This window comes from Papilio machaon, chromosome 15, assembly GCF_912999745.1.
Source record: "Papilio machaon chromosome 15, ilPapMach1.1, whole genome shotgun sequence".
NCBI classification, from domain to species: Eukaryota; Metazoa; Arthropoda; class Insecta; order Lepidoptera; family Papilionidae; genus Papilio; species Papilio machaon.
In genome coordinates, this window is record NC_060000.1 from 1,503,874 (window position 1) to 1,515,507 (window position 11,634).

An 11,634-nucleotide genomic window follows, 5' to 3' on the forward strand; every position below is an offset into this window, starting at 1 on the left:
TAATTAAAATTAAAAAAAAAATAGAATGTAATTCAACTCGTTAATAAAATTCATATTATGAAGTTACCAAAAATGGCGAGTAACAATTTTATTTACTCATTCACTCAAAAAAATTACCGATCGTAATATAAGACGATTAAAAACAATTGAACACCGACGAAGGATGTTCGACGTGACATTTAACTAAGGAGGTTTAATATCGTTCTTTTTTTTATTCTAATTTTAATGTGGAAGCAACGTAACGGCTGACAGCTGCGGACACAGCCGCGCCATATGCGGTCAGGGCGTCGATAACTATGGAGGTACAGACTATAAACCCTCACCTCACCTTACAGCTTAAGACGTTTTCAATAAAAAAAAACATTTTATCTTGCATATTTGCATTATGCAAAGTAAACAACAGTATATTTGTTGACTGTTGAATATTTTACAGCGTAATTGTTGCACAAAGTGTAATTATCAAAACATTTTTATTGATTTAAAATGATGTTCAACGTTGAATACAAGCTATAATTTAAAGTAATTATTTTTATTGCCACATTTATCACAGACGATTAACTCAAGACGATATTACTTAATAAGTCCTTATTAAAATGAATAAAAAAAACGAATTGGTAACAAAAACTCTAATTGTATTATAGAAATCTTTTATAGTTCGCATTTTTTTCGAAAATTTTTATAAACTTCTCGTTACATACATAAACTGCCTTCTGTATTTTTTTAATTAAAAATCTAGTTAAAAAAATATCTCTTATCATTACTTTGTAATAAAATAAGTAGTATGTAGAAAATTTACAGATCTAAAAAGCACATTCAATTATAATTGAATTTAAAAATTACATTTTAACTGCAAACACACATCTTAATTTATCTTCTTCGTACTACGGTCATTATAGCAAGCTGCAAGTTGATAATTGGTACATCCCTTACAACTTTTTATACGATGGGATGAAAATAAACGGCGCGTGCGCATGCCCTAATGATTCCGTCACACCTGTCGTTACGTTTGAGAGAAAAAGAATTCTAATCTATACATTTATGTTATTGTTGTCAATGGTTAATTTGTACATAGAATTATTATTTATACGCATTTTATTTATTTTGCATATCAGTGAAATCGAATTAAAAAGAGGAGGTTTTTCAATTCGTGTGTATTTCTATAACTCCAAAAAGTATTTAACTAGTAGTCAAATGGCGGATTCAAACCCATGACCTTATAATAACATAACAGTTTTGATAACTCGTTTCTTTTTTAAATAGACAGACAGGCTCCCGTCCGTATAATTTTAGCAGGTGATATCTGACTTCATCTTTATATGGTATTAAATAATTTATAAAAAAAAAACTGTAACGAGATCATACGAATCACCTCCTTTATATTGCAATCGTTATTAAACTGACGCTGACAAACTGTCAGCCTGACTGAATAACAAAGCCACAGGATAATAACGCGACAGGTGAATGTTAAAACACCGCCATTTTTTATCACGATAGAAAATGAACTGAAAATTAAAAAAATATAATCTGAGCAATATTTATCAAAAAATTTGGACCTTACCTGATGACGTCACATCATCTTAACACGTTCCGATTTTTATGGCATTACAAAGAATTAATTCAGAAGGCGGGTTAATGACATGGAAAGTGTTAATATTGAGGAAAATTCAATTTGAAATACTTATTCAAAGCGTTCTATTTATGTTTAACATATTAAGAAGTGCGTCATCACAGCTGTATCAAAGTACAGTCATTCCTCTAAACTAGGGATTCTCAAAGGGGTCGATTTGAACTTAAAGCATTGCTAATTCTCACTCTGCCTTCTTCTATTGACCAAAGTCAGAATGAAAAATAATAATAATAACAATAATTGATCTTAAAAGTAGGTAATTTGGCCACGTGGGTTTGTGGAAACAGTTCATTTTGGAAAAGGGGGTCACTTGTCCAAAATAATTCTGGAATCCCTGCTCTAAACGTTGCAACACGTCTGTCACATTGTTAATCAATACGAACAACATTACCCAAGTAAGGCACTCGATATATCGCCACGACGTGATTCCCCAACAAATATCTATCGCATTTGTCTTTATTTTACTTCATTCGTATGTTTCTTAAACTTATCACGTAAGTAGGTCTTTCTTGTTTTATTTCTTTATGTTTAAAATTAGAAGCAGCGTTTTTAAAAGTACACTTTTGTACAGTTTCGAAACAAAGATCGCTAATTTCTATTTCGTTGAGTAATACAATATTAAAATCAAATATTTTTTGCTACTATATGCAGTACGGTCTAAGAAGAAAGGCGATAACTTGTAAAGCTTACTAATATTATAAATGTGAATGTTTGGATGGATGGATAGATGTTTCTGACAAGGTATCTCCAAAACGGCTGCATGTATCTCGCTTAAATTTGGTATTGGTGTAGAGAACAAAGTCTGGAAGAACACATAGGCCACAAATTATCGGCGGATTCGCAGGCGACAGCTAGTCAAACTATATTTACGATAATGATGATGACATATTCGTTTTGACGAGTTATTCGATTTACTAATTTAAATTGCTCCTAAATATAAACTTACTATCATGGTCAATATAATATGCTACGATTTATTAGTATTTTAATGTGATGAGTTATTTTGATTGCGGTTACGTGATTTAGGCAACGTTTCGTGACGACGGACAATTATAAAACTGCATTATCAGTGCGAATAATCGCCACAGTATATATCTCATTTCAGTTTTCGCGAAGATAATCTATCATTTCTTAGATCGTATTAAATAAATCTTAAAAGCAAAAACGTTTTTAACACGAACGTATCTGTAAAATTCTGCTTTTGTTTCGTATCATATTGCATGGTTTTCATTGTCTATAGTTTGTGACTATTAATATGCACGCTGCACCAATGGGAGTGGGAGGATTTGAACGCATTCAGGCACCCCTGGTGAGGAAAAAATCTTTTACCCTAACTGGATCCGGTGATAATTGGTATCTGAAAGAAATTATAACAAACTAGCTTTTACCCGCCACTTCTTGCGTGCAGAATTTAAAAAAAACAATGTAAGTATCCCGTGTGTTCTTCAAGACTATGTTCTACATCTGTGCTAAATTTCATCGACATCCCTTGAGCCGTTTTGCAGATACCTTCCAAGCATTCATCCATCCAATCATCTATACATCCAAAGATTCGAATTTATAATATCAGTAAGATGGAGAACATGTTTTAAAATTATATTTCATTTAGTGTATAAGTCAACGAAAGTCGGCCACGTATGATTTGTGAAAGAATCGATCGATATATAATTCACGCCGCGAAACCAGTCTGTTATGTAAAAGGTGTATAAAACTCGCGCTATTGTAACCTCAACGACATTATGCATAATCTGTCTGCGTAGCCTTGTTTATTAAATGTCAGAATTGACACAGATTGTTCTTAGTTTTAAGTACATTTGTAATATTCCTACAAATTAAAAAAATAAATAAAAAGGAATCCTTTTTTGGTGTAAACTCTTAAATGAAACAGCATGAGATTGTTAAATGGATTCTAATAAAACTAACGATTAATTAATAATTTTTATTTTTGAAAACATCGCGACACCTAGAAAGTATTGTGTACGATGGGATCTTTAAAAAAAGTTTTCACATGTATTATTAAATATATTTTTTTCTATACACTTTGACATAAAAAGTGAGAGGTTAGTGGCACATCATCACATTCACGCCTCGATACAAACGTTCACGGCCATTTTGGTTTGGTAGAATCGAGTTGCCTTGTATTTGGGACGACTTGCACACTGTCTCGATGTTTCGAAATCAAATCGATTACACTAACTTTTTTTATTTCTACACGCTATATTACAACATACCAGGAACTTTTGAGCATTAATCTGTATACAATTGTGAAAGTATTGTTTAAATTTATATGCATAAATAATGTGGATTGATAGGTGACCTTATTTAAAACGGATAGACTGAAATGACGAACGATTTGAATGATTTAAAATCAGAAATTATTGTAGAAGTAAATGTAAAAATATGTATGTAATTTAGACACCACACAAATTCAATGATGCCGCTAATTTGATAACCGCTGATTGATAATTTTGTCTATTATAAGTATCATAATTACTTTGATAATCATATTGAACAATACCTTTGGCTATTAGTGTATTAATCAACTTAATAGCACTAACAATGAAACGCTCACGTCGATTATATTAGACGGTAAAAACAAAAGCACTATGATATCTTACTAATATTATAAATGCGAATGTTTGGATGGATGTTTGTTTGAAGGTATCACCAGAGCGGCTCAATCTCGATGAAATTTGGTATAGATAAAGATCATAGTCTGGAAAACACATAGGCTACTCACTACGTTTTTTTAAATTGTGATCAGAGTCGCAGGCGACAGCTAGTATCTTATATTATAAATGCGATATATAGATATATTTTAGATTTAAAAAAAACAAAACTTTTTAATTTGTAGAGGTAGAGGTAACAATATATTCGTTTCTCATAGTAATGTCTATCTTCGTAGTAGAATAACTTCGGAGCTATGAACAGCGTTGCCGTGAATTTACCGTGGGTTTCTGAGACCAATATCTGTATATAAAATATATCATCATCCCTGTCATTGTCTTTGTCAGTAACACACGGTTACTGGAGTCACGTTCTCACAAATTAATCTATGCATAGAGTATAAAGAGTGCACCTAATTCGAACTTGTTCAATTCGAGCAATTTCTTCAACAATCGACACAATTACGGGTAATATACTAGCTTTCATTGAAAAAGAAAACTTTAGAAACGCATTCGATCGCAAATCTTGCATTATCTCTTAAGTACGGTCAATTAATTATTAGAAAAGTGCAACAAAGCATACTATAGCAAATAGACACGACATAGTAGACGCGAGAACGTTACGAGATTAGCATAGTAGAGATATATAGACTTGGATTGTCCAATAAAACCTATTACAGTACTTAACTATAAATGTTCCCCAACACGTTAATTAAAACCAGTAAATTGTAAAATTAAACCTGGTTTAAAATCTTTAAACTATTTATACTTTCGGTTATAATGGTTATTTAGAATTTCAAGATTTGTATAATCATCGGTGGCTCAGGGGTTAAGCACTTGACTTGCAATCTGCAGGTCCTGGGTTCGAATCCCGTCATGTACCAGTGTGTTTTTCGATTTACATATGTACATTTCCGACGTTCTTACGGTGAAGGAAAACATCGTGATGCAACCTGCACATATCTGAGAAGAAATTCAATGATATGTGTGAAGTCAATCAACCCGCACTTGGCCAGCGTGGTTGACTATGGCCTAGTCACCCCTAACTTGGGGTAGGCTCCAAGCCCCTCAGTGGGGACGTAGAGTGAGCTGATGATAAAGAGTTGTATAATAGACAAAGTCTGGAGGGCATAACGGAAACTAATTTACAAAAGGCTCATTAGGGTCCCCCTGTCAATGTCAAAAACATGTTACAATATCCTTGAGCATATGAGAGGCGCACTGTTATCTCGTTTAGTTCTATTTGAAAATATTATTTAAAATCTATCTAGGTACATAAAATGACGAATAATGACGAACAAGAGACGAATTTAGGTCTACAAGGAGCTTGATTAATTTGTTAATATATATGTAATACTAGCTGTCGCCCGCGAATCCGTCCGCGCGCAGTTAAAAAAAAAAATTGAAAAATAGATGTTGGCCGATTCTCAGACCTACCGAATATGCTCACAAAATTTCATGAGAATCGGTCAAGCCGTTTCGGAGGAGTACGGTGACGAAAACTATGACCAGAGAATTTTATATATTAGATGATGTATCAATCTAAATAGTATGGAGTTACTACGAGAACTCAGGTCGTAAGTGGCAAATAAATTGGACGACTTTAGGAATAAATTAGGAAACTTTTGCTCACTGCCATAAAATACTTGTGTGACTATATTATCCTGGTTTAACTAGTAATTTAGGTTCAGATAAACTTACAGGCTTGCGGCATTACAATCATATTTAGCGTGAACAGCGAACTCTTGTGATATATAGATCTGTCAATAGTTCGTTGTCACAGTGGCGACTGGGGACTGGGAGCGAAGTGTGTGGTGGCGTGTCTAATGTCACTTTCGCCACCGCTCGCGCAGGTTTCTGTTTCGAAGGCGCGCAGGCGCTCTCTCCGCGCGGAATGCTCGCTATAGGACACGTTTCATTGCACAATCTCAACAAGATAGGGCTTACACTTTTTGCAAAAAAAGATTTTATCTAATACATAGACGACAAAAATAAAAGTTATTTAAATTGTCTATAGTTTTTTACTAAACTCCATACGTACCATCTTCAAAAAATTCTTCGTAAAGCGAAACCGCACGCAATGGAATCGCAATTGAGATATCTGTTAAAAATTACGTAAAAGAATCTTGAAATTAAAAAAAAATTAACAGTTAAATCATAACATAATCTGCAATAATCACATGCTAATTACTACGCATACGTAATCTGTTTACATTGCAATCAAGCTTCGCGTAGCATAACACAAGTCTAGATTTACTTGTTACTAATTAGGTTCGTACAAGACATCTATCTCAGATGTATCATCCATCACATATGTATCTTTTAATGATCTAAAATTAATTGAAATTATTTACGATCTCTACACACGAAATGTTTACATTTTTTCTTATACCTTTGTGGATATCTTACATATTATATGATTTTGTTATTTAACTAAGAGAGTAAAAGTTCTCTGTAGTCATTATTTATAAAAATTTAGACATTTACCATAAAACTAAATACATAATAATGATCTTGGTTTATTTGTATGTAGAATTTGAATATGCAAGAAGACGAGGACATCTGGTCTGTTGGAGATGTCAAAATCAATTGACAGCTTACTATGGCTACCCCAGCATAGCTGTCTTGTATTTTTTTCTTTTACATCTTTCTATGTATAATTCGGTTTTATATCTTTTGTGACAGGCCAAACTGCAATAGCACTTCTTTCACCACACCAGACCCGTCTTTGACTATATTTACAAACCATGTATAATAAACGATAAATAAATTTGAGACTTGTAATGAAAAACTTATAAGAAAATATATAAAAAGTTAATGGTGTGAAACAATAGAACATTATCATGACTAATAGACCAACTAATAGGAAAGTTGTATAAATTCATGTGTCACACCGGTTTCCAACTATTGCGTACTCATTATACTAATGTCTGTCTAGTTGCCATTGACTTTAATCCTTCATTAAAAAAAATTATACAAATGTATATTTTAATAATGAATTAAATCTATTATACTATATCTCTGTCTCGTAAAAGAATTATTATTGACCTGAAAATTGACAAAACTAAAATGGTTTATTTTTATAATCATACTAGCTTTTACCCGCGACTCCGTCCGCGCGGAATAAAAAAAATGCACAGAAGATAAAAAAAAGTTCCTATGTCCATCTCCTAGTTCTAAGCTACCTCCCCATCAATTTTCAGCTAAATCAGTTCGACCGGTCTTGAGTTATAAATAGTGTAACTAACATGACTTTCTTTTATATATATAAGATAGCTATTAAACATTAATTATGACACAAAGTTTTTTAGCTCTCTTTACCTAACCATTACAACACTATCATTGTGTTTACCTGGGCTAATAGTGATGGCTCAATAATATTTTTTTAACCTCATAAGTTACTTTAGAAACTATATACAACTAATAACCACAACTCTAATTTTGGCAATAATCATCAAGCATGCTATAGGCTATATTTCAAGATAAATGAAAAAATTACGATGAATATAAAAGTAGAATAATACAAAAAACAGAAATTGACTTAAAGTACATTAAAGTACTTTTACTATTGAATATGTGAAACATGAATTGTATTGCAAATTATACATTTGGCTAATCTCCAAATTTTCTGTGAAGTATTCAGAACAGATATGTACCTAGTTTATTTATTATTTATGGTAAAACACATAAATTTAGATTAGAATCGGCGATCATTAATACTTTTCCATAGTAGATATCACTAATAATTCTAAGCTACACTTTGTGTTGCAAATTATTATGACCTTTGCAATTTCATTCTCCAAACAAGTTAAAATTATTTAATAATTAAAAAAGAGAATCTAAAGAGAAATTAAAAGAGAAAAAGATATGTTATCTTTAGAAGAAGTAAGTCTTTGCAATGACCTTTCTATCGAAGTCACCTTTATATTTATCTAAAGCAATAGTTATCGTGAAATGTGAAAAATAATCTTGACGAAGTGCAGTCATGACCTATATAAATCTCGTTTAAAAATTTTAAGTTATAAAAAAGTTCTGACCAACCGTATTAAAAGGTACTCTTAAGAATATAGATCACTTGTCTTAGTTTATACGAGCAAAACGCCATATGCCGTGCATAAAATGACCGCATAATAATATATAACATATTAACATGCGGAAGAATCGTGAACATTTTCATGTATACTTCGATACATCAATACTCGAAGACGATAAGTTATCACCATATCACGAAAATATTATCTTTTATAGTTTAAAACACATAAAAACAGTGAAGCAGCGTTATATGCCAACACCTCAAAATCTTTAAGACCGATTATTGCGCATGCCGTGTTGTCTGAGTGTATTGCAGATCTCGGGTTCGCGTATAAACACGTGTAAAATTAATTGTACCTTTATGATCAGCTCGATCTCCGGCACGTCTCCGTTCGCTGTTCCATTCTCGGCAATTTCATCCGACATCGTGAACTTAAAAAACACTCGAAAATATTACAATAATTCGATCACACAAAAACACACAACCGACACCGTATCAAAACACCGACTGACTGGCCATGACACAGAGTATATGAAAATAGAGTCGTGACTTGATGTTTTCGTGCATCAAAATTAATGCTTGCAACACAAAATCAACTGTACCACCATTACAACACTATAACTGCAAGGCTACCAATATAACAAAAAGAGACATGTGACGTGTGCGACGTGTGTCATGTCAAATCTGTCAAACAGCACATTGAAGTTAGCTTCATGAGTCAAAGACTAGACACACAGACTCGAATATTTTTTTTTGAAAATGGCCTCCTAATGAATGAAACTTCTTATTGTTTTTGTCAAAAAAAACATTTATATATTAATTCATCCATATTGATCCTGTAGTTTTAACAGACACAGCATTAACATGTTTCCAAAACATTAAATGAGATTTTGATTGTTCGACATTTACCGCTGTACTCGTCAGATCTATTCAAGAAAAGTCAAAGAAAGTCGCGTTTTTTCAAATAATTTGACAAAAACGTACAAGTTTGGCAAAAATATTTTTCTCTTTAAGAAGAATCCTCAATTAAATTTTCTAGCTTTGGCAAGGGAAATCTTGTTACGCATCTGTGTTCGATTACTCTGTGTAGTTTGACATTGACATCAAATTGACATGTTGAGTAAGTAGTGGAAAAATAGAAATATTTTGAGGAAAGTTGATCGTTTGATGTAATAAATAAACAAAATATTAAAAATGGCTACAGTGGAAGTATCAGAAACTACGTCAACCACAAATAAGGAAATGACCTTTGCTGAAAAGCAAGCTGAACGTATGAAGAGACTACGTTCTCTTCACTCAGCTAGAAACGAAGCAAGAAGTCATAATCATCAAGAAGTTGTTGCGGAGGAGGCTAGAAATAAACTTCCTCCAAATTACGAAGCCAAACGAAGACAAGCAGAATGGTTATTAGACGATCAAAAGAAACGTGAAGAAGCTGCCAAGGAAGGTAAAGAGTACGATAGAGTGAAGTTATTAAACATATCAGCGACAGAAGCAGAAAGACTTGAACGTAAAAAGAAGAAAAAGAATCCCGATCAAGGTTTCTCCACATATGAGCAAGCAACAGTAAGGCAATACAATCGACTTGTAAAGAATATGCCCGCAGCTGATATGGAACAATACGAAAAACAGAAACAAAAATATGGTGATGCATTTTATGGTGGACCTAACGTTATTATACATGGTATGCATGAAGATAGAAAGGATGCTATTGACAAAATGGTTGATGATTTAGAAGGGCAAATTGCAAAACGTGCGAAATATTCTCGACGTCGTATCCACAATGATGACGCAGATATTGATTACATTAATGAAAGGAATGCTAAATTCAATAAGAAGTTGGAGAGATTCTACGGAGAGCATACATCAGAAATTAAACAAAATTTGGAAAGAGGAACTGCAATATAAACCAACAAATTACATTTGAATAAATGTAAATCTACAATAGTATTTTTTTATTTTTATAATAATTGTGCACAGATAATGCACTTGAACTGATATTGTGTTCAAAATCATTTTTATGTCTATAAAAAAAAAGTATTTATGTATATCAAATTTAAATCTTTGTATTTTATTTTAGAAAATGGACTTTAATGTTCTTAAATGGGAATTATTAAAACAAATAAATTAAACAATTTTCAATAACAAGTTTATTTGATACATGTGCTGATTAAGTACAAATTATTCAATAGAAATTGTATACATAATGAAGGTCTAAATAAGCATACTTTAAAAAATATATATTCTTACACACATCTGTGCAAGCAATATTTAATAAAATTTGTTTTATTTCATTTTTATTGTAGGTACTAACAATTATTCAATTTACACTTGAAACATTCACATAAAACATGAGAATTTAGTTTATTCAAGATGGCAAATGATCCAGCTTCCAATTTATAAATTTGACTGAATCCCAACAATTTTATTATAAAATAAAAATTTATCACTGCTTCAATTAAATTTTTTTTAGTCCTTGCACAGATGTTGCCTTTGATTAGATTATATAAAAATCTTACACAAGTACTTACTCATATATACAGTGAGCATGAATTGTTTACACAAAGAGAAATGCTTATTTCTTATTACATACAAGAACAGAAATACATAGCATCGACTAGAAATCACAGTATCTGTTTCAATGCAACTTATAAAATTCTACAAAATTTTCAATAGAAATAATACAAAAAATGTCTGCTTCAGGCCTCTTGATGTAGTAAAACTGACCTGTAATAGTTTTAAGTTAATACTTGAGTTTGGTTTATTTCTGTTATTTAAAATTCCTAATGGGTAAAAAAACAATCACTTATTGACCCATTACAGGAAAGATAAAGCAGCATTGTTGTAAATAGTAAAATATCTTTGTTGAATTGCTTTTTATTATCTTTTATAAAGGAAAAATAATATAGTTTTATGAATTTTCAAAGGTTTTATTTTTTGGTGTATTTTTAGAATTAATTTTTATATTATTTAGCTACTACGTTATATTTAATTTTAAAAAATTCCTCCCATTAGGGTTGGCGACAGGCAGGCGGCCGGCCGTAAAAACTTTAAGGTTCGTAAAACCTTGTGTGCCGACCCCACGTAAGTGGGATAAGGCCAGGGGGATGATGAATTTTCAAAGGCCAGATTTTTAAACTTTTAATCTGGGAAGCAAATGTAATTCTAGTGGCAACAAAATTATGACTGTGTTTAAAAATATAAAGCTGTATTAATTCGATTCGATCGAAAAATTTATGTTGAAATATTTACAAAACCATAGATACAAAATGGCAATTTTTTTTTAAATGTTTCATGTCACTATGATT

The 11,634-nt window shown here is 31.9% G+C and overlaps 2 protein-coding genes across 3 annotated transcripts in view; one reads left to right on the forward strand and one right to left on the reverse strand.

The window, feature by feature from the left end:
• Positions 1-8,892, reverse strand: part of LOC106720941 (chloride intracellular channel exc-4) — a 36,778-nt gene extending 27,886 nt beyond the window's left edge. The window contains exon 1 of one of the 2 annotated variants that reach the window (XM_045681151.1): positions 8,683-8,892. In XM_045681151.1, the coding sequence (XP_045537107.1) occupies positions 8,683-8,751 (69 nt within the window). In that variant the 5' untranslated portion in view covers positions 8,752-8,892. The remainder of the gene's footprint in view (positions 1-8,682) is intronic. The other variant, XM_045681152.1, reaches the window with a different exon arrangement.
• A 546-nt stretch (positions 8,893-9,438) lies between these two features.
• LOC106720978 (pre-mRNA-splicing factor Syf2) lies at positions 9,439-10,277 on the forward strand. The gene has a single exon (XM_014515788.2). It carries the CDS (start codon positions 9,521-9,523, stop codon positions 10,232-10,234), a length of 714 nt encoding a protein of 237 aa, XP_014371274.1. The 5' UTR covers positions 9,439-9,520; the 3' UTR covers positions 10,235-10,277.
• Positions 10,278-11,634: the final 1,357 nt, after the last annotated feature.